Here is a 24,083-nt window from a genome sequence, read left to right as displayed (position 1 = left end):
ACATGATTTCCCTACCATGTAGCTACATTATTCTGAAGCTATTTTCTGTAGATTCTCCAAAGCATTTTGTCACTGACAGTCAGAGACCAGCTTGGACAGACCATGTCCTCATCCAAAAATGACATGCTGTTGCCAAAAACCTTTGATTTCCCCATCTTCTCAACCACAGTAATTGGAAAAAGAACTTCTAAAGATAAGGCATGTCAACTGGTAGAAACAGTCTAAAAATAATGTAAAATATTAAAGTGACACAATTGGAGGACTGTATTTTTCACTTGAATATTTGTTTTGGTTTTTTTTTGCCAGTAGATCTTTGACCACACACCCAAACAAAGGTCAGAATACATCAAACACTTAGATAAGAAGCTGCCAGGTATTATCTAGGTCCTACTGAAAATACAAATAAATGTGATCTGAATGTCCTTAAATTTGGGGGAAGTTCTTCAGCATTCAACTCTGCACTAAAGTTTCCTTTTATCTTTGTTTCAGTAGAAAAGGCCCATCTGGATGCTACAGGGCACAGTGCCTTAGCACTGCTGTATTTCAGATGAAAAACATCACCACAGCCTATCTGCATTACAGTTATTCAATGTCTCAAGACAATTTTTGCAAACATTTGCTCTGTTTGCTTTGCTGTACTAATCAAATTCCATTTCAAGTTCCTTCTATTCCTATTCTCACAGCAGTTTCAAATGGGAGTTGAGATATTTCTAAAATACTGTGCAGCAGATGTTGTAACTCAGGAGTGGGTGAAGTAGGGCCAGGAAAACAAAAGCAGGGAGCTATGAAGAGTAAATTGTTTTCCAGGTTTTTCTGTTTATTTGTTGTGCTGTGTTATGCAAGTGGCTTATCCTCTGTGCCCCAGCACTGCTAGCTGTTGAAAGGATATGTTCCCAGTGGACTTCCCAGCGTCTCATTATTTGTTGTTGGAGAAAAGCACTGCGAAACTGATGAAAAATGCCACAGAAGGGTGCAAAGTTTTATTAGTCTTTCAAGGTCTGATCAGAAGGCCACTGAAGGAGAAGAAAAGACATTTCTAATTACTTCAGTGGACTTTGAGTTGGACTTTTTAGTCAGCCATCACTCAGTGAACTGCATGCATTTCTCATTTCCTTTGCTCTTTTTCAATGTCATTGCCCGCTTGCAGCAGAGCATTCCTGGGTAAAGTAGTATGCCAATCAGCAAGAGTTGTTTTCTTTTACTACCTATTTAAATTGTTTTTTAATTCAAAATTTATTTCAAATTGCATTTTAGAATAGCACTGAAAAATTCTGAAGACAATCACAAGGTTGATAGGTTTAACAGCATAAAAAAATTCAACCGTGAAGAGGCATATGCTGCAAATATTTACAACCTGAAGAGACACCTGCTGTCACTCTGAGCTTGTTCCACAGCAAAGAGTTAAACTGGAGGCTGGTGGGTTTCTTGTTGTGCCATCTGAAGACAAGAGAGGAAAGGAAAAAAAACCAGTCACAGCCAGTTAGACACAGTAGATGGAGTTCTCAGGAGCACATCTGCAAATTAAGCAGACAGATTCCCCTCCATCAGGCTGTCTTTCCATGTCACGAGCCCCCTGTGCTGTCACAGAAGATTCCTCACGTTGCTCACATTTGAATCCCAATTACACAGAAAGATTACGGAGGACGCAAAAAACTGCTATCAGCCAGGTACGTCTAAATTACTGTTTTGCCCAAAGCAAACTTGGTTGATACACTTAGCAAATGTTTTGAGAAATACTATATGAAAAATTTCCTTCCTTAAGCTTCTTTAAGCTTCCTGAAGTCCTGAAGAAGGACTTCAAACTTCTCTGTGTGTCTGGACATGATTTTGATTGTGGAGAATTTGGAAAGAGCACTTGCTTTTCAGGGATATGCTTTTCCATTTTGGAAATTAAAAACTAGATCTGTCAGAGAAATAAAAACCCACAATACTGCAAAGTCAATTTAATTCTATAACAGATATCTGTGTTCACGCCAAAATAACTGCAAACTAATTAATGGTCACAAAAGGGTGTTTACCAGCTAAGACTCCATGTTATCTTGCATTCCATTCTCTCAGTGTCCAATCAGTACAGCTTAAATATCTTATTTTTGTATAAATGAAAAAAGGTTCCTTGTGTTTGCTGCAGTTCATAAGATCAACTCATTTGTCGTTCATTATTTTGCAGCATTCAAATTACTACATATGAGATTATTACAAATAATACTTTCAATGTTGAAAAATATGAGCTGACACACTAAACAGCATCACTGATTAGTCATTGTTCTCCTGATTAGAATGTTTTTGTTGCCTAACTGGGTAACAAGCAAAGCACATAGGTGCTTTGCTTAGCACCATTTCTGCATAGGGTCAAAGAGGGCAGTAAGTAATAAACACAGTTTGGGAGTGACTCAGTGCCTAAACACTGTCATCTAGTGACATTTCATAAACCCTAGATTTACTAGGATCTAGGACAGAAAACAGTGGGAGACTTGCTTCCACTGGAGAAGCTAGAAGACAAGGAAGACTATCCAAAGGTACATGAAATGTCAGTTGCTGTTTAGGTCACTCAGTGCTACCTACCCCTTGTCTCTAAAAGTTGTTCATCCTGTACTTCTCTGTGAACAACTTATATGGTTTCTGAAACGGTATACCATCCAAAATTGTAACTATGTAACAATGCAATTATTTCAATAGTAAGCATATTTTAAATTACATTAGCTAGTGCTTTTAAAAAACATCTTCTCTCTTAATTTGATCCTTCTATAAATGTATCTCCTAATGATCTATCTAAATTTTAATTCCTTATAATCTCTTTTCACCAATAAGGAACTCTTACCTGAAAAAAACTGCTCAAAATACTGTTTGATTTTTAAATAAACATGGGGAGAACACTAGTTTTCTTCTTTCTGTTACCTTAGCTTCTAGCTCAGGTCTCTACTGCTTCCCAAATAGGAGGCTTATAAAAGTAATGCTGAGATTCTCATTTATTTGTATAATCCTTACAGCTTAACCATTCCTAAAAACACCAAATATGATGAAGCATGACTCAAGTCATCATAACTGGTAATTACTTATGTAACTCTTCCCTTCTCTTCTTATGCAACTTTACTCCCTGTAATGTCTCTTCCCCAGTGCCTTGCCACAACAAAGACATTTGTCTGTTTCCCTCTGCACTAGCTGTAATGCTAATCCAACTCCAGTTTTAAGCATAAAGCCACAAAAAAGCACTTTAAACTCTTTGCTTATAAGGGTACATCTTTTGGGTTCCCCGAAGCTGTTCAGGGCTAGATGAGCCATGGCCCAAAGGAATCAGTGGTATTGGAAGGTTAGATTTGGAGGTCAGCACAGCCAAAGAGCAACCACACTATATTGACACACTGTAATTAGCATGAAAATACATGGAAAGGCAAAGCAATTCCAGCCAGTGCCTAAGGAGCTACTTCTGTCCAAAAATCTCAGATAAATATTCCCTTCATTACATACTGAACTGTTTGCTTATGTAAAGTTCAAGAAATATTACAAGATGACAAGGAAGTGTGTTTAAGTGTTCTTACCCAGTATGTTCTATGTGTCTAACAATCAAATAATTTTCACTGATCTTTTCCCCACTCTGTATCTGCAGACTCTTCAGATAGTAAACTCTTCAGAACTGAGTACTGCTCAATATTTGGGAAATAGTTTGTGACATTGTGGACACTAATAACTGCCCTATTTGGAGATTCTTTAAGTATATGTAAAAATATAAGATGCATACCAATATGTCAGTTAAATTGTTTCCTACTTTTAATACTCCTGTAAGACTTCAAATATTAACCAGGAGTCAAATGTAGAACTGGAGTGGTACAAGATAAAGAACTCTAATTTTCTAACATAGAACAGAAATTTTCTTACAGTATCTTCATTATAAAAGACATTTTCTTTTTCTAAAGATTGTATAAAACCAAAGAAGCTAAGTAACCAGACATAATGAAAGAAGAGCCAAATGACATCTAGTCAAGTAAACCTTAGTGCAAGCTCCTCTGATGATGCCATTTTTGAATCCTTGTAAGAAACAAGCAGCAGATTCCTGTTTAGCATATCACCTGAAGGTAAATAACTTCCTAAGTCTTTCTCCATGCATAATAAGGACAAAACCTGCTGTGTATACCGACATGTTCAGGAAAGGGTTCACTAATTTAATTAACTTATAACTGAACTTCACCCACAGTACAGTGCTTCTAAAAAGAAATCTAAATGTAGAAAAAACTATCACCTTCAGGGCAGAGGCATTAGGCTACACAGTGAATGGAATTCAACCATGATCTCTGGATGATTCCACAACATAAGACAGCTATTCCATGGAGTTTTTCAAACAGATTCAGTATTGGCTATGCCTACCCTGTCTGTGTGCTCTGGCCTGAAAACATCTCACCTTTGAAAAGCATTCCATGGCAGATCCCTATTTTAGCACAGCACTTCCCATACCAGTTTGCAGGCAAGCAGTGCAGCAATATGGTACAACATGGCAATTGATGTAGCCAGTGTAATCAGTTCCCATGTTTTTACAGCAACTCTTCCTCTACGCAATGTTGTTCAGATCCCCCCAGGTTTTGATGTCAAGTAACTAGAAGATACCAATCTTTCTTTAAAAAATAAACCCTGTGTGTCTTGTTTTTGTTGCCACAGCAAAATGAGAAGCAGCAACAAGGAAAATATGAATCCTAAAGATTTCAACAAGAAAAAAAGATTAATTACATTTTAAAATGTAGGACTTAATGGGTTTTTTTTTCCTAATATTTAGTTCACACCTTTCAGTTCTGGGGATTTGGCAAAGTCTGGGATGGAACACTCGGACATTTCCTAAAGGGCACAAGTCTGCTGTGACCAAAGGACACCGCCAATGAATCACCCAGTTATTTCCCTCCCTGGTGTCTGTGCTCTCCAAAGCTCTTTCACAGTCAATATCCAGGCTGATTACATAAACTCCTTTCGGTCTTCAAACAAACAGGTTTACAAGACTAAAAGATATCCCTTGAAACCTACTCCTGAAAGCGTGAGCAAAGCGCAGAGATGAAAGACAAAGGATTCGAGCACCCTGAAGCCCCTGAAGCGGCATCGGGACTCGCAATGCCGAGATCCCGACTGGGCTGTTCAGCACCAGCCTGAGATCCAGCCCGGCACCCGCGACCCCTGCCGCTCCAGGCAGCCCCGCACGGCTGCAAGGACAGCGAGCACCTCCTGCCTCTAAATGCAGTCAACAAATCCTGACGTTTTCCTTGTAAACAAAACGTGCAATCTGAAGTTTCCGTGCACGCCCGGCCCCAGCTCACTGCGGGGCCCTGGGGCAGGTTCCCGGCCGGGAGCGGGATGGGCGGCAGGAGCGAGCCCGAGCCCCGCCGGACGAGGCTCCCGGACTCGGGGCCCCAGGCCTGCGGCAGCCGGGAGGCTCCAGCCCGGCATCCGCGGCCGCCTCGGGGCGACAAACGGGAAGGAAATCCCGGCTTGTGGCATCTCCGGAGCTGCTCCCTCCGCCCCGGGAGCGCCGGGACCGAGCCCCGCCGCCAGCAGACCGGCCCCGGCCCCGGCCCCGCGGCCGCACTCACCGCAGCCAGCTCTCCGATACCCCACGGCGGGGACAAGCCAAGCGGCGGCCGGGCCGGGCCGGACACCCAGCGAGGACTACCGGCCCCAGCAGCCCCCGGGCCCGCGGTGCCGTGGGAGAGACCGCTCCCGCCCCGGGAGGCCGCCCCAGCGCGGGGCTAAGGCCGCACCGTGGGCGGGCTGTGTGTGCCAACGGCCCCTGGTGTGCACAAAATCCCCAAAAACCGCGGAAATGGTGCACACCTCGTGCTTGGTTCATGTCTCGAGACGCAGAAAGGCGTGTCTGTGTGGGTTTCAGAGTGAACTGCAGCACAACTTCCATAGGATTTATTCAAGTTCTGTTAAATATTTGTGATAGGATCTAATTCATGTTTGATCTGTGTGTTTTTATTTTTTTTTTATTTTCCCAGCTACGGTATGGCCCAGTCAACAGACAAAATGTTGCTGCAGATGGTATCCACCGTCAATAACTCATCCTTGCTTCAGCCAGGCTTCTCTCTCCTGAATTTTGATGGGCATGTTTTCTTTTTTGGTCAGAAAGGATGGCCAAAGAGATCCTGCCCCACTGGTGTTTTCCTCCTCAATATAAAGCAGAATGAGCTCAAAATGAAACCTGCCTTCTTCTCTAAGGACTCGTGTTACCTTCCCCCTCTCCGCTACCCTGCGCTTTGCACGCTCAGAAGCGATGCAAGGGCTGATGAGTACCAGTATATCATCCACGGTGGTAAAACACCTAACAATGACCTTTCTGATAAGATTTACTTTATGAGCCTGGTAAGCAAAGCTAGCAAGAAAATGACATTCCAATGCATTGAGAAAGACCTGGGTGGAGATGTCCCTGAAGCTAGATATGGGCATACAATTAATGTAGTTCATAGCCGGGGAAAAAGCATGAGTGTTCTGTTTGGAGGAAGGTCGTATACTCCTCTTGAGCAAAGAACCACTGAAAAATGGAACAGCGTAGTCGACTGTTTGCCGTCTGTGTTTCTTATTGATTTTGAGTTTGGATGCTGTACATCATACGTACTTCCAGAGCTTCAAGATGGACTTTCTTTCCATGTTTCAATTGCCAGAGATGACACTATCTACATCTTGGGAGGCCACTCACTTCAAAATAACACCAGGTCCCCCAACTTGTACAAGCTAAAAGTTGATCTGCCCCTGGGCAGCCCGGCTGTGACCTGCACCATCCTGCCAGGGGGGATATCAGTGTCAAGTGCTATAGTGACCCAGATCAGTGACAATGAATTTGTCCTTGTCGGTGGCTACCACTCAGACAACCAGAAACGGCTGGAATGTAACACCATAGTTCTGGAAGACAGTAAGATAGAGATTGTTGAAAGTGTGAGCCCAGAGTGGACACCAGATATTAAACACTGCAGAATGTGGTTTGGCTGTGATATGGGTAAGGGGTCTGTTTTGCTGGGCATTCCAGGGGCCAACAAACAGATAATGCCAGATGCAAACTACTTCTACATTTTGAGATGCAAAGGAGCAGAAGAGGACAAGGAAGAAGAATTGATAACACAAATTTGCAGTCAGACATCAAGTGAAGACCCTGGAGATTCTGCTCCATTTGAAGATTCAGAGGAGTTTTGTTTTAGTGCTGAAGCCAACAGCTTTGATGCTGACGATGCTGATACTTACAATGAAGATGATGAAGAAGATGAATCAGAAACAGGCTACTGGATCACCTGCTGTGCCAGTTGCAATATTGACATTAACACCTGGGTCCCTTTCTATTCGACAGAACTCAACAAGCCCGCAATGATCCTGTGTTCCAGTGGGGCTGGCCACTGGGTCCACGCGCAGTGTATGGATCTCTCAGAGACCAGGCTTCTACATCTCTCAGAAGCAAATATCAAGTACTTCTGCAGCAAGCACATTGACCTCAATAAAGGGCTACAAACTCCCCAAAAGGTGATTTGCCTGAAAAAGCCTCCCATGAAACCATCGCGCAAAAAGAAAACCATGAAGTTATCAACATCAACGAAAAAGTCCTTTCTTCGGAGACTGTTTGAATAGATTTACACTGCTGATTTGTATTCACCTGGGAGAAAATGAAATCACAGGAAACAATGGCTGAAGCAAAGTGGCTTATTGGAGCTTGAAGAGATCTTCTTATCTCAGTTATCTCAATGTTTTTGTTAAATTTCAAAGCACATTAATTTTTTCTGTCTCTTTATATGTATTTTTGTAATACCCAGACAGGGACCCCATCCTAGAGGGCACCGTGCAAACACACAGACAGATACTGGTAAACTGTGTGCTGAATTTTATGCTATAACTTACTTCCCAGTAAGTCTAATGGAACTGCTTAGTAGCAGTAGGATAAGACATTATCCCATGTAGTCAGTGGTGTTTCCATCTGTCCATAAAGAACATTATATTGCCCATTTTAATTTTTTATCTTAGTCAGTAGTTCTAGAAATATTTGACCTAATTTATAGCTGCATTACTCCAGTTTTATGTTGGTGTAATGAAATAAAATGAGACTAATTACTCTGATTTTAAACAAAAGTAGTGGTTTAAGTCCCTTGTGTCAGAAATAATGAAATATTCAGATAGTGAGGGTCAGTTTTCTTCAGGGACTTCCATTATGGAAAGATTACATATGGAGCATTTAATTCTGGATAATTAATTTTTTATTTTGAGAGTTACGGAATGATTATATGTCAGGTTTGGCTACAGTTGTGGAATATCATCTCACAATAAAAATTAAATTGCTTTTTTTAAACTACTGTGATCATCAACTGCTTTGTATTTGTATTTTTAAAAATTTAGTAAGGTAATAAAGTTTATAATAAAAATGACTGTGTTCTTTTCATGTATTCATGGGTAAATCAAAAACTGTAAATCCTAAAGTTTACAAAAGGACAGCGTGTATGTTTGGGAGGTGCATATGAGGCCTGATAAGGGGTCTAGCTTCACAGCCACCCCATGCTGTGAGCTCCCATTGACTTCAGAAGAAATTCCTTCTGATGAACAGGACTTTCATCATTTACTCCGGGTCCTCCACTACCCATTTCTTTCTCTGCTTTCCCAGGGTGACTGTGTAGAGTGTGAAAGCTTAGAAGTGCAAACTGTAGCTCAGAGTGATTCATTGAACCAGTGGAGCATTGTGAGGGTAGAAACAAATGCGGTTGGCTGCTCAAAATATGAGGAGAAGATTGGATTCAGATTGAAAAGGACATTGTCAAGGTTGAATAGCCCAAGAGCTTACTAAGATTTTTGTGGATTCTTTTATTGGCTATTTGTGAAGCCTCATCATTCTTGACTTTATTTTTTATTCTTGTTACTGCTCCAAACATCTTTTCAGAAAATCAATACCAGCAGCTCAACATTTGTGAGCCAACAATAATAGCTCAGTATTCACAGTCCAACTCTCATGCTGGATCCCTGAATAAAAAAGAAAAACAGGAGCAGCTGTCAGCTATTTGATCACTATGTGCAGACCCTGAGCATCCACTCCTTTACAAAGCAGTGTGTGGAGCACAGTATTCCTGTCAACACAGACATATCTGCATAGTACTCCCCTTAAAACCTTACCACCCCAAGTCAGCAGCAAAGTAAAGGGCAAGCATTCAAAGTTCCCATTTCCAAACTTTTCATGTGCTGAGGGAGCTTGAAGTTTGGGTTGAGCTTCTAAAGGGGAAGTATATCACCCTGATTGCCCTCTCTACAGCCTGATATGATTATAAATTCATAGATTTCAATGCCAGCTTCACATTTCCTTTGTCATGTTACTTTACATAAGCTCAGAGTATATAGTGCTATATGTTTTTCCAAGGAGTAAGTTAATATAATGTTCGATGTTCATGCAAAGTCCCTTCAAACTGATGAAATTCAGTAGTCAATGTCCCATTCTGTAGGTTAGTCATAGGTCTTATAGAGCTGAATTCATCATGTGCTTATTTACATCAACCAAAAAAATCCCCACCTGCATTAAAGCCACGTCATCTCAACACCAACAAAAAGGACCAGTATACTCAGACAGCAAAACTCCACCCCTTGCCATTTTGCCATTTTACAACAAAAGAAGACTCGCCACAATTGGGCTCCCCATAATTATTGAATTTCCTGGAATTACCCAGTCTGAGTTTTTGCCTGTTACCACTCTCAGTTACTGTCATTATCTCAAGTTCCTTGGATAGCACTCTGTATGACAAATGTGTCTGCTAGTGCAGACAAATAAAAGGATGGAGATATTTTGTAATGGGAAAGCTTGACACTAGCCTAGCAGAAGCAATGTAGCCTGAGATAAAGCCTTGTGGCTGAGACACTGGTGGTGTGGTTGCAGAGTGTTGGGAGCCACTTTGAATTTCCAGAATGGACTCCTGCAGCTGCAGTGACTCCCTGAATCCCTGGGAGCTGAGAACAGATGCTCAGCATGTGGCAAGCACAAGCACACGTTGTGGCCCCTTCCAGCTCTTACTGGAGCTGTTCTTTACTTAACACTGTGGCTATGAAAAAAGCAATTCACAGTCAGACTTTATGTTCTACCTCTCAGGGCCCATAACATAAATATACTGTATATTTGAGCTGTGTTTTTTTTTAAATGTATGGTTTATTTGGGTAGGAGGGGAAAATGCTTGGTTAAACGATGTCCCAGCTTCACAGTGAAAGGCTGTACAAGCAGCATTAAATCACATCTCAGAGTGCAGCTACTGCAGGCAAAAGAAGTTTTAAGTAAAATAGAAAATATTTGAAAGTACTTGAACATAAAGAAATATACAAACTTCAGCCTGTAAAGAAGACACTTGACATAGCATTCAAAACTGCAGAAAGTACCTAATTTCCTGATTCATGTACTTCAAAAGCATTCATTGTCTTCAAAACCAGCTAATCAATACAAAATGTTTCTTGCTCAGGCAGGTTAGAATTAACAGATAAAATGAAGTCGATTTAGGTGCAGAAGTAAATCTCTATTGTATCTACATCCAATTGACCTGTGTGTTTTGTAACCACAGTAAGCAGCATCATGGTTCCCAGACACATTTAGTAACACTGTACTGTTATTATCAGCTTCTATGAGAAGAATATATGGATTTTGCTGCTTTGAAAGGTGCTTGGACCTTGAAGTACCTGATTAATTTACAGGAAAAGCACAGCACAAATTTTACTGGTAGCACTAAAGCTTGTCTCGTAGTTCAAAGTGACTCATTGCACCAATAGACGTTTGAAAGAAGTGGAAATAATGCAAGTGGGAGCCCAAAGCAGAACGAAAATATTGAATTCAGATTGAAAAGAAATTTATTATTTACTGCTGGGCTCTACGTATTAAAAACAGAAGGATTGGCTTGCTTCTTTTTTATGATTGGTGGCTATAGCTCCCTCCATATTTGATTTCCTACCTTATTCCATTTCAAACAAGACTAATTTTGGGAAAGGCTCGAGCCTTTGAAAATCAAACTCCAATTTGTTGTCTGTACTTCAAAAACTGTGGCACTGGAGCCCATTTTTACTTTGGAAAAAAACAAGACTATAACCTTACAAACTCTCCAGTTTCTCAATACATAAACATGTACGGAAGAACAGGGCACTGGCTATTCCACAGATGTGCGGGACCTCCTTTGTAGAGGTGGTAGTTACTTGTCCACTTGCTCAGACTGCCCATCTCCAGAGGAAGAGTATTAAAAGTGCACCTCCTGACCCCTCTCTTGATGCTGCTAGAAAAACTGCTAATTAAATCCTCTCTAATGTGCCTTTTTGTATCATGGACAATATTAAGCTTGATGAAAAAGGTATAAAAGCTCCTTAAACACTTAAGGAAACACTTAGTAGTTGCAGCTGGTCAGCTGCTTGACAATTACACCATATTCAGTCTCCTAAAGCAGTACTCTGAAGAGCTGTGACAGGCCTCATTATTCTTCATCTTATCCCCACAGGGATATGAAAGTAAATTCAGTCAGTTATTACAGATTTAGGAGTAAAGGAGTTATATCATCCTAATTTACCAGAAAACTGTCTGAGGCTTTTCACTTTAAATGGGCTGGTTTTTTCCATCCAACAATTTTTTTTACTTGAGGTCAGATGAAAAAGCTAAGTTGGTGATATAAAGTCCAGATATTAGATGCCTGGTTATCTGATTACACAGGAAATCAGGTAGCTTAATTTGCTCATCATTAGTTCCATTCAAACCAGTTGGTTTACACAAATCTCTTAACCTGTAGATATCATTATAAGGAAGAAAGAAAAATTTTTCTGAAGTAGAATAAAACTAAGCTACAAATAATAGACTAAAAGATAAAATGGAAGTAATCTTTACAGCTTAATCTCCAGTGAGGAGCCAAATTTTGATGCAAAAGACACTTATGTATTAGCCTAGTGATAACAGTGCAGGGCTGATTTTACATAAAATCTGGGATGATATTTGTAAATGAACCAAAAGACATTTACAGACTAAATAAAACTTGTTCTGTATCAGTTCAGTGTTCTGTCAAAAAGTTGCCTGTGAGGAAGGGTGCTGAAAGGACTGCTGAGATTCACAGAGTAATCTTCATTTATGTTAATTTAGTGACTTCCAGAATGGGGCTGGAATCACAGCTGCCTCTGGGTATTAGAACAGACTAACTGTGAAAAGCATCCACAATTTAAATGAAAACTAAGACTTCCACCAGGAAATTATGTGCATTGTTGAAAAACTGTAAGAAATAAAAAGTCAGAAACTTAAATATTTAGAAGACCTTTATTTTAAACTGGTTTAATGAAATAAAAAACTGTAATACAGTAAGAAAAAGTAAAATTATGAAGCCATGCAGTGAAACAAAGCAATTAATTCAGTGTAGTCAGAAATTAGGATCATGTAAATATCTGTTTGTTTCTGAACTATCTGACTAAAAATGAAAGCTGATTTGTTTAAAGACAATAGAATTATTCCTGTGAGGAAGGAAAACATGCGATAGAAGAATCATAACTTCTAACATAGTTCACATCATTTGTAACATGGCAATTCACAATACAAAACCATGGAATAAAAAAAAATAAAACCAAACAAAACAAGATACATAACGTGATTGTATGAAAACTACAGTCAATACAATTTCAGAACAAGTTGGTAATTATTTACTGTGAATCACTGAAGGATTTGTACCAGTTATTAAAGTAAAAAAGAGAATGTGAAGGCTTGAAAGAGTACCATGAATAGTAGTCTGTCCATATTTCTAAAGCCTCTTCAAAGTCTGAAAGCTTAATGACAGGCTGCATAACCAAATGATGCACCTGTCTGCAGTCAGGATTTGTTTGCCTTCCAGTGCATGGCTGTGTGCATGCAGCATCGTTATTTCAGCTCTGTTTACAAAAGCTTCACTTGCAGGTACCTGCCCTTTCAGTGTTTGTTCTAATGAGCTCAAAATTCTCAACTGATTTACAGAAATATGTCAACAATGAGGAAATAGAAGATTAAACTAGATTCAAGTCAGAAAAAACAGAAAAGGAAAAAAAATAGTCGTACCTCTCTGTGTCAGCTCTCCTGCCCAGAGCTTGTAGAGTGTGAAATGTGATTTCATATCACTTTTATCTCACGAAAGAATACTGCCACATGGCACTGCATTCCTCTGTTCCCACTCACATTTTTTTCACTTTCATAAGTTAGTTACCCCAGGATGTAAGGCTTGTCTTAAGAAATCATACATACAAGGACCAAACTTACTCAACCCTTTTGAAGACAGTGAGACCATCACTTGCTGTTATATTGCCAGTCTGTTAAATTGAATTTGGAATTTGACAATATTTCAGTTAGAGTCACTGCAATTACATGTGCAAAATTAAAGTCTGGTCCCTCACTCCATGACACATACACATATCAATAGCAATGCATCGCTGTGGATGACTTTGGATTACTTGAAATTTACTCCTGTGCCAAAAGCAATGAAAACTATATATACCACTTAAACTGAGGGAAAATCACCATGAGCTGAGTCAAGATTGTTAAACTAACCCCTAATTCATTCAAGCAAACTCAAGGATACAACGTAAGGTAAAATAGCCGTCCCAAATACACATTCAGAGAAAAAAGAAAAAATGTACAACTATTTGTATAATGAAATATTTGCTGACCAAATACAAAGATGTTCTGCAAAATTATAACTACCAGAGAATGTTCTTTATACTTGCTATTTATACTGCCTAGGAAACAGCTCTATTTTTGGTCTGCATTTATTGGTAAAGAATTATACTTACATAAAACTAGTTTTTATGCTATATAGGAAATACTTGCTTTCAAAGAATTTTTTTTTTTTAAAAAATCTAGAAATGAACACTCAGCAAATGCAGATATACATGATACAGCATACAGAAAATGCTGCAGCCCTCATAATTCCTCATAAAAAAAGACAGTATTTCCAACTGCAGATTCTGACATTGTGTTAAATTATGTTTAAAGAAGTCATGTTAAACTAAAATCCTAAATTACAGACTATTTTTAAATATTGATTTCATTAGTTGAAACCAAAAGGAAGGCATAATTAGAAAAACATTAATATTTGTACTAATTACTAGCTCTTAATTCTATCTTTTAATTGTCCATACATGGTAAGTGCTAGACCCTTAAAGATACAGTAAACAACATGAACAAGATACTACAAAACAAACCACAAACCATCAATTCTTTCAAATTCATTGTTCACTTACACTCAGAAACCAACTTCTGCCACATCAAAATAAAAAATAAGTGGATTTTTTTATATTTTTTTAGATCTGTGCTTTGATTGTTTCCGCATTTAAACTTGTTTCAGAAACATTACTCCAAACACAGTAACACCCTAGCCACAGATGCAGATCTGAAAGGCTGGATGATTTGGAGTCATCTCAGGTACTTGAATATGTTTCATGAATGTATCAGTGAATTAAAGTCATAATTTTATGAATTATGAATATAATAAATATCACTTCAGAAAGACAAATACCAACTGAACACTGCTGTAATAGTGAAAAACATGGTATGCAGAAATTTCAAGAGTGTATTGCTTTTTAAGTACTCATGTAAGCAACTATCTTTGAGGTAAATAAATATTATCCCTCTTTTACAGATTTGGAAAGTGAGGCTGTGCATGTGGTATATGGCAGGTGAGAAAACTTTCGGTATCAGATACAGCTGGAGTACAGCAGCAGCAGCAGTCAGGGAAATATCCGACCGGCATCTATCTGACCAAGGTAATAACCATCTCCTGAGAAATGGGACTGCTGTGACTAAAGTCACTTGGTGAAACTGTGCACCTACTGGTACTAATGAGGATTTACTGGTGACTTCAGTGAGGCCAGGAATTCATTCAATAAAACTGTACTAATGCAAATTGTACTGTATACTGAAGTTACCATAGAAGTCTAAAATGCTCATGAAGCAACAAGCTTTGTATAATGAGATAACCACAAGGTACTGTAAATCCTGATTTAGGAGCATGAGTTTGCCTTTCAGAGTAAACAAGCTATGATAAAAATATCCTTTAAAAACTTCAGCTTCCTCTTCTATATCTTCATATAGTAAATTAGCATGATGATACCATCATCTGCTCCTAAGCATTACTACAATATAAAAGTTAAATAACAATATTTCTAGAGTATGACATCAAAGTTTGCATCTTTAGTAAGTATTTTCTACAAAATAACTGAACTTGATCCCAAAACAATTATGCAGCTGTCTCACTGATAAATCTTTACTTATAAAACCCAACAAACCATCAGGAAAATAATCAAGCCCTCTTACATAGTAAATAGTAAAATATTCAACAAAATGCAAACAAAACAAACATCAATGCTCCTTTTCAGCAACTGTCACAACTCTCCACAATCATATTCCCTCCCAACTAAAACTTGCTATAAAACCTTGTTTACTTTGACTTTATCCCTTAGAAACAATATGACCAGAACAAAACAACAACCCTTCTTTGCGATTTTTTTCTGCTTTCATCTCATGTAACAACCGGTAAATGCACCAGTGCATTGCCTCTTGGAAACGCCCAGCGCACACGGTGTTTATTAAATGAACTCCTCTCAGTACCTTAAGAGGGAGTGTAAATTTCAGACTTCTCTGCACCTCTACAGGTTTGAAGAAGAATCTGATTCCTTGCAGGGAGACACCATCACAAACCCAAACCAAAGGTGCTGTACATTCAGAGTTCTGATGAATCATTGTTTTCCAAGACCTCCAGTGGCAAGGAGTCACCTAAATTACCCCCTGAATCAGTGGTGAAGCTCTGGCTTTTTAATGTTTTATGGGCATTCATGAACTTCTGGAGGTACTTGGAGGTATATAGCCAGTGGTGCTTCAAGACATCCTCCATCTCATAGACTTTGGACTGCCTGGCATTCATTTTTCGGAACCTCCTAAACAGTTTGTTTCCGGACTCATTTCCTTCACTTGCCCAGGCCCCAATGGACCCATCTCTTTCAATGATTTCAGGAACATGAGCAAGTGTTTTGTGGAAATAATTTGTAATCTTCCCTTCATACCTGTACTTGAACTTTGTAGATAAGAGTTCTGCAAAACGCTGTGAATTGTAGCTGTACTGGCACAGCAGTTCTGGGCACTCCTTGGCAGGGCATGAGGACCGCCACACTGGCTTCATCTTCAGATAAAGGTCCATTAGTTCTTTTAGGGCTTCATGCCTTTCCTCACACCTTATTAATTCACATACTGCCTCTACAGTCTCTTTGGACATAAGCTTTCTAGCAAAATTTCCACTCATCTTCAACATAGGCTTCAGGTTCATCTTCTTCCTGAGGTGTTTGTCAAGAGTCAACTGCCACCTCTTCCTCTCCTCTTTAGACACATCGGGATTCTTGTAAAGTTCACCAATCTCCATCTGGAAAATCCTGTAGAATTCTGTTGCATTGCCAATGTCGCAGTGCAATGCATCTATGGAGGGAACAGTCTCAATAAAAGGTTTGGCTGAAACACCCTTCACTCTGTCACGGAGCTCATCAACAGACTCATGATATGGGTTGGACCTCCATATTTCATATCGCTCCAGATTTTCAGCGTGGCTCCTGGTTATGGAGTGGAAGACCAGATTCTGGGATGCCTCCAAACGAGTTGCATCACACAGGGTACAAATGTAAGTGGAACCTGAGGCCTCCAGTCCTTCCACTTCCCGCACAAGTTTCTCATCATATCCTGTACCCCTAAAGATGAACCTAAATGTTCTCAGGATGCCTCCCATTTCAAGCAGCAGCTCACTGCTTTTCATAGCCTCTCTTTCTGCTATGAGGGGGCTCAGAATTGCTGTCAGAGTTTCATGATCTGATTCATCAGCCAGCATAAGGCACAAGGGCTTACAGCACAACTCTGAATTGGGCTTTACTTCCTCAAAGATCCTCTTGCTTTCATTCCCATATGCTACAGAAATGTTCATGACTGTGAAAGAAAATCGAACAGCCTTCTCGGGGACAGCAGGCCCACTTCCATGCTTTTCACTGACGTCTCCCATTCCATCACAGGACTCTTTTACTAACACAGTGAAGGGGCCATTCAAATAGTCGTCCAGGTTTTTTGCTTTCATGCCTTCCAAGATCTCCTCCTCCATGTCCTTTAAGGCACAAACCAAGGCTGCATCATATCGGAATCTCTTTGCAATTGTGTCTACTGGGTAATCATCAACTGACAGTGGCAGTCCTGATAGTCCATCTATAATTCCCACTTCCGTGTTAGTGGATACATTTTTCAGGGGAGGTTTCCACTCAAATGGGTGATAACCTGGTAGGAGGGCTTTCTCAGCAGTGCGAAGAGCATGCAAAGGCTGGAAGATCTGCCTCCCGGTGACAGCTTTTACTGTTCTATACATTTTATGATACTGACTACAGCTGAGAAACGTGTTGATTCGGATGGCCAAACAGACAGCGGGATGAAGTCCAGATCCCCTCCCTTGCATTATAGCCTCCAGTTCATCTGCTTGTTTGTGTTCATTTTTTGCTCTCAAAGCTAGCAGGAACAAAGTCATGCATACAGCCTTTATATCACCTCCCTCTTCTTTCTCAGCAAAAGCCTTGACTTGACGTTTCAGTTCCCTCAGACGATGTTTCTGAGCTCTCCTCGTCAAGGACAGGAGGTGCTGCCTTGGTCGACCACCTTTATTGATGTAGCTACAGAGCTCTCTATCTTTCATCTCCTTGTGACCAGAGAGGTGTTGGCCATATTTTCCGTGCAAGATCTCTTCATCACATTCCTTTACAGGGCATCTTATAGTCAGGTTATCAAGGATGTTCAGGAAGGATTTCACTGGGGTTACCAGATCAGTAGGAAAGCAAGGATACCAGCAGGAGGGGCAATAGCTGCCCATAACCCTGATACATTTAAGGATGCAAGTTCTACAAAACAAGTGTCTGCACGTTGTTTCCAATGGATCTGCCAAAATATGATCACAAATCTGGCAAGAAATGGATTTAATGAAATCTACTGGGTAATCAATTGCAAGCAGCTTGGTGCTGAGATGTATATCCTTGCAATTGACAATGTCTTTCATTAAATTTTTGTTGTTTATCTGTGCTTGGTTCTTTACACCTCTGTTTAGCCGAGCACGTTCTCCAGTGGTTTTGACACGTTTACCACGTTGTACATTTGGGGGCTGGCTTTTTCTCTTGACTCCTCGTCTGGCAGTATGGCACACATCACAGTTTGGGGAATGGGGTTGCCACTCCATTGCGCTGTTCCTAGGAAAATATACTTCACATAGAGTATTACTGAATTTTCCATGTATAATACTCCAACAGTTGTGACAAAATTGAGTGGGATGAATAGTATCGACATCCCCTCGCACATCAATCTTGAAAACCTTAGCAATAAGATCTGGCCAAGAGGTCGCTGTTTTTTCTTTCTTTCTCAGAAGGCACAGAGTTTCATCATCCACTGGCCCATGCACTGGATAGGTTCTCTTGTAGCAATCAGTTTTAAATGAAACTCCACAGATGCGGCAGAGTTGCTTCAGATTGTTCTGATGCACTCTATTATCTTGTGTTTTCATGGCATGGGCATCTTCCTCAAGTCCCTCCCTATTGCCTGTTAACTCCATCTTTTCTCCTCTTGGCACTTCTTCATCTTTATGCAGGATGAATTCTTTGTTTGAAGAAACAGCCTCTTCTGCCTGATCTTTGCTTATGAGCTGGCTGTCATCGGAGGGTGTTTTTTCAAATGATGGCAATTTAAAGAGCTTAAATTTCCATTCAGAAAATTTTGTGTATGTATGCTGAAGTTCTTCAGGTAGGTCCATCTGTGATGCTACTGACATCTGCAATCTCACAGAAACCAGATCACCTGAAAAATAGAGAGATGTAAGTTAGCTTATTTTCCAAAATTAATAATAATGCCGTGATTTTAATAGAACAGTTCTAATTACTTTAACTAAGAAATACTTTGAAAGACATTACTCATCCAAGATATCTATTGAACTGACAGGCCCGAGAAAGGCTGTCCACTTGATATGAGATGAATTCCCAAATTTATTTTGACTTCCATCCTGAGGGATCACGTGTGCACCTCACATGAAGCCTTTAGTCATCCTGTAGTAAACATCCAAATTGCCCCTTCTTTCTTTTGCTTGATGGAGATTACCATAAGTAAAGCTACTATAGACAACAGCATTGCATTCTGAAAGTTCATGATTTTTTTTAATGTGAGACTGATCTCAACTGGTGTCTGAAGGAAGAACTGGTGTGTTCATGCTATATTATCTAAATCAGCAAACCCACTGCTCTCATGTTACTTGTTAGTTCTGAATCTGGCCAGAAGCATTTCTTACATGGCATTCCACATGGGCAGAGCAGCACATACCACTCAGTCCCAGTGTAGACTTTATTCAGGCCCCAGTTTTGTAAGGTACTTTAGCATGTTCTAAATGAGTACAAGTAGCTCCATTAAAGCAGGAGAAGTGTCCTCTGCTGATGCAAAGCACTGCAGTTCCCTGAACTCCAAAGGGGATACAGCAATGTATACTGGCTTCAGATTTGATCGTGAGAGAATATTTATACATTGTACATTAGCTGTTCATTTAAGTACCTTGCTGAGATCCCTCTGTAAGGATTACTGGTACTGGAAATCTGAAAATGTCTGTGTAAATTTGACCCTAATTTTAGCTTTCACAGAGGTGCAGCCAAAAGTAATATCAATGTGGTTTCCATGGAAATATGGTGTGTATAAAAATGAATACAAGACTTTCACCTCAAACATGGAAACTTTTTGCTGCTGCATCAGACCCAGAAAATAAAATTGTATAGAAACAACAGGAGTGACTAACCTATTTTTCATTACCTGGCTATGAGAAGTGCACAAGGTAAACAAACAGTATAGAGAAAATTCAGTTATGTTTTCTGACTGACTTTGGTTTCACTGCTCTGGTTGGTGTAAGTAATAAAAATAAGGAAGATGTACCTTAAGACAATGCACTAGAACTAGAAATTAAATAATATAGTAATCTCCATAACTTGCTAGAAATCTCAGTTCGGTGTCTTTTCATTAGTTAATACATCCAAGTCATGGTCCAAAGTGATGATGCCCAGGGTTTCTGAGATTATTTCATCTATAAAGCATCATTTTAGTACAGCCCTTCAGAGTCTGTTGGGAAAGGACTGTATGCATTAATTAAGCTCCACATCCAGAATGACATACCAGTCTGATTAGCTTTTTCCTGAAGAGCTGAGTTTTACTTTAAAATCATTCACTAGGCTTGGCAACTACAGTTTAGGTCTGTTTTCTTCCCAGCTTCTCTTCACGCCATCCCACTGAGAACAAGCTGCCCATACCACTGTCCCCATCTGCCCACATTGCTCCATCCAGCTGCCTATACTCCTAAAAATCTCTGTCTGCACTGCAGTCCCCTGCTGTCCATTGCTGATCCAGCCTGGCAACGAGCATGCTTGTATTCTGCTGTTCACAGATCTGTGAGGTGCAGCTGTGCACAGATGTTTTCAGAGCATTACTACTGTCTCACTTTCTTGTCTGCATCTTGTGACAGACTTGGTGAAATTCATGCTCTGAGCAGTAACCCTTTTCCCCTGAATGGTTCTGTGTTCCTACCTGCAGAATAATTGAATACTTAATTGCCCTATACTGCCCACAGATCCTTCTCTTCTGCATAACACCCTATGCAATTTTGTGTAATTTCACCACCACCAGCAGCACCTTCAGACTGTCTTAAACTATGAGTAATGCCTCTTCAGGATGATATAAAAGTCATTGTAAAGAAACAGCCAGCACAGAGTACATTTAATGCAAAATACTTAATACTTCCTCTGCTCTTCTGACCCTTTCAGTAAGTGCCACTGCAGTGCCATACTCATCTCCAAAGCCATGACCTGACTCTTGCTACTAATCACCAGCTCAAATTTATCAGACAGGGTTTACCCATAATAAAGGAACATTCAAGCAGTTTTTCTTTTTTTCTTTCATTGAACATGTCCTGCAAGGAATGAATGACAAAGGCACCCTCTCAGGTTATCAAACCTTCACCTTCTGCAGCAGTTAATTGTTGCCAACAGGCTACTCATCAAATGCTTTTGAACTGTCTAGCTCCCAGGCAGTGGAGATTACAGCAGTTCTCTTGGGAAAGCAAGAAATATTCCCAGTGCTAGAAATATTTCCTGCTACTCATGCAAAATGTACCTGTGTTCTGTTATTCTAGTTGGGGTCACACTGAACAATCTTTTTTCACCTTGCCTACCCTACTCAGATTCTCACAGAGGGAACTCCAGGCATGAATCCCCAGCCATGGTTATTTAATCAACTCAAACAGCTGTGTTCAGTATCACCTCTTTTTTTCTTGAAAAGGAAAAAGAAATCCCTTTTTTCCTCCAGATCACAGTATTTCATACATTTCTGAAGGCAAACAAGATTGCAATACATTTGTTCACATCAGGGAAGACTTGACTTTATAAAAAGGCTCACCAAAATGAACAGAACAACCTCTGAAGTGAGGAAGCACATGTAAAATCATAGACCTTCCCATTAAACCAGGAAAAGGAAGCAACACTGGGATGTCCTACAAGCATCTGGGATGCTGTCATTAATACTGCTAGCCTACCTTCAGCTCGCTGTCAGCTTGTAGAGCTGCTGCTATGTCTGCCCAGTTTGTTCCAAATGCCAAGCATGTTTGCTGTCTCTCATGCACGCTCTCACTCTTTCTGTGGTCCCTCTGCTTTTTAAAGGCACTGCAGTGCTGTTTATCTCACTTATCCCTCTCCCTCTGAGTTCCCCATACAACACTGGTGCTAACCACAGTTTATTTGAACTGAACACAATACAGAACTCTCAAATCCAGGTGGCACCTGGCAATTTATGAGGCTTAACCACAAAATTCATATAAACAAGGTCGTCTTGCGTGAGACTCCTGGGCTCTGAGATAAGTACGCAGACTCTCTCTGAGGAGCACCTGCACTGTTTTTTAACACAAAGTTTGCATTTAGCTTTATTTTCTGTAGTTTCATAACTGGTTTTTTCACTGTTAACTCTCTGAGAGTTAAGAGTGACTGTGTCTTGGTCACAGTGGTATTCCACATCAAAGCTATTTCATTGAAGGCCAATGTCTCACTTCCCCAGCCAACCTGCAGTTTGGGTGAATGACAACAGGGACCACAAAATGTCTGTGCTTCTTCTACCAGTATTTAATTTTCATGGGTGTGACCTCTTTAGTAATGTGTATCTGGGGTCTTGAAGGCCCTGGGCAGGCAGGACAAATCAATAATATAAAAGTTACATACTTAGTGAGTAACTGGTAAGTATTACACCAGGTATTGGCCATAGGTGACCACAAAGAGTGACAGTAGAATCTTCTTCCTGAAAGTCCAAGAAGAAAACCTGTGCTTGGTTTCCACAAAGGAACTATCTCAAAAACTGAGCTAAAGTGGAAAGATGCTGCCATATAACAGCACCCTGACAGTTTTCAGTCTCCACACACAACATTGTGCAAAAATTGTAGTGATCCATCAGGTCCTTTCAAATGTGAACGTAAGTTCACGCTCCAGAAGTAGGAATTTACAATAGCAGAAAAACTACATAAACACCCAGGCATTTCCCTTTTTCCAGAGACTTTGTGATCCTGCAGGACTCAGAATCCATTTCTGACTTGCACGCTTTTCCCTGAGAAAGTGGCTGAGGGAAGCCAATGTGCTTACATTGCCGATGAGGATCTCCCAGTTAATGCACCTCTTACCTGACAGCATCTAATGTCAGCCAGAAGAAAAATCAGCAGAAGTTGTAATACTTGATATTTTCTATAGCTAAAATAGGTGAGGGCACTCATTCTTTTGTCTACTCTGATCTTACAACACTTAGAATTCTTAGAATCATAGAAGCCTCTAGGTTGGAAAAGGCTCTTAAGATCATCAGATCTAACCACAAACCTAACACAGCCCAGTCCACGACTAAATCTTTTCCCTAAGTGACACATTTGCATGTCTTTTAAATATCCCCTTGGGATGAAGACTCAACAACTTCTGTGGCCAGCCTGTTGCAGTACTCTTCAACCCTTTTGGTGAAGAAATTTTTCCTAATATCCAGTCTAAACCTCTCCTGGTGCAACTTGAGGCCGTTTCCTCTTGTCCTATCACTTGTTACTTGGGAAATAGCCTGACCCCACCTTGGTACAATGTTCTTGAAAGGAAGGCAGATGTAGAGAGCAATAAGGTCTCCTCTGAGCCTCCTTTTCTCCTTTGAGCTAAACAACCCCAGCTGCATCAGCTGGTCTTCATAAGACCTGCTTTCCAGACCCTTCACCAGTCTCGTTGCCCCAGCACTTCATTGTCTTTCTTGTAGTGAGAGGTGCAAAACTGAACACAGGATTCAAGATGCTGCCTGACCAGTGCGCAGTACAGAGCAACAATCACTTCCCTGCTGGCCACACCATTGCTGAAACAGGCCAAGATACCATTGGCCTTCTTGGCCACCTGGGCACTGCTGGATCATTTTGAGCTGACTGTCAACCAGCAGCACCTCCAGGTCGTTTTCCAGCCATTCTGACTCAAACTATTATTGTTAGATGATGTCTTGGAGAAGTGGTTAGTCCTGAGTCTTTGTGCCGCGCTAGAGGCACCTGCAAACCAATGTAAAGATTCACACCGAAGCAAGTAATGTATGGAGAAAGGAAACAAAGTATTTATGGAATATGCAACGCATGGAGAAAGTGCTTAAAGGCAAATACTGATATCCTTGCTCAGATTCTGACATGCACAAAACCCTAATATGAAATAAATCCCAATCAGAAACATCTGAATGGGAGTGTCGGGATAAAGTAGAACAGAAGCCCTACCTGTCATTCCAGGCCAAGACACTGTGGAACAAGGATGTCATGGCTGAGGCATTTCTAGAAATCTGAGAACATTAGATGGCTAGGGCCTGATCTCACTACTCTGCTGTTTTGCCTGAACTTCCTAGCAACCTACTTATTTTTACTATTCACTCCCTAGCACTTGTAGAGGCCTTTTCAAAAAAAAATATCAGGTCGAGCTGCAATGCCAGATATCAATCAAAATCACTCTCTGCAGTCACAGACTGATTTCCTCTTATCTTGAAATGGCAGGCACAGTTCCCTGACAATACG

General features: G+C 40.4%; 3 protein-coding genes across 5 annotated transcripts in view; 1 reads left to right on the top strand and 2 right to left on the bottom strand.

Annotated features, from left to right (window-relative positions):
* Nucleotides 1-5,715, bottom strand: part of IFTAP (intraflagellar transport associated protein) — a 39,851-nt gene extending 34,136 nt beyond the window's left edge. The window contains exons 1-2 of one of the 3 annotated variants that reach the window (XM_058848442.1): nucleotides 5,565-5,692; nucleotides 1,355-1,437 (exon numbers count right to left, since the gene is read on the bottom strand). The gene's annotated coding sequence lies outside the window, so the exon portion shown is untranslated. Of the gene's footprint in view, nucleotides 1-1,354; nucleotides 1,438-5,564 lie in introns of all 3 variants that reach the window. The other 2 variants (XM_058848432.1, XM_058848422.1) reach the window with 2 other exon arrangements.
* Nucleotides 5,716-5,781: 66 nt separating this feature from the next.
* On the top strand, nucleotides 5,782-7,587 carry RAG2 (recombination activating 2). Its single transcript, XM_058848407.1, has 2 exons — nucleotides 5,782-5,849; nucleotides 5,973-7,587. The coding sequence occupies exon 2, from the start codon at nucleotides 5,980-5,982 to the stop codon at nucleotides 7,585-7,587; it is 1,608 nt and encodes a 535-aa protein (XP_058704390.1). The 5' UTR covers nucleotides 5,782-5,849; nucleotides 5,973-5,979.
* An 8,084-nt stretch (nucleotides 7,588-15,671) lies between these two features.
* RAG1 (recombination activating 1) lies at nucleotides 15,672-18,782 on the bottom strand. Its single transcript, XM_058829421.1, has one exon. It carries the CDS (start codon nucleotides 18,780-18,782, stop codon nucleotides 15,672-15,674), a length of 3,111 nt encoding a protein of 1,036 aa, XP_058685404.1.
* Nucleotides 18,783-24,083: the final 5,301 nt, after the last annotated feature.

This window comes from Poecile atricapillus, chromosome 1 (assembly GCF_030490865.1).
Source record: "Poecile atricapillus isolate bPoeAtr1 chromosome 1, bPoeAtr1.hap1, whole genome shotgun sequence".
Lineage (NCBI taxonomy): Eukaryota > Metazoa > Chordata > Aves > Passeriformes > Paridae > Poecile > Poecile atricapillus.
Note: the sequence above shows the minus strand (reverse complement) of the source record. Positions and strands in the feature narration are given on the sequence as shown.

Coding starts and splice junctions, on each gene's coding strand:
- RAG1 (XM_058829421.1), bottom strand. CDS start 18,782: ATGTCAGTAGCATCACAGATGGACCTACCTGAAGAACTTCAGCATACA.
- RAG2 (XM_058848407.1), top strand. CDS start 5,980: ATGGCCCAGTCAACAGACAAAATGTTGCTGCAGATGGTATCCACCGTC.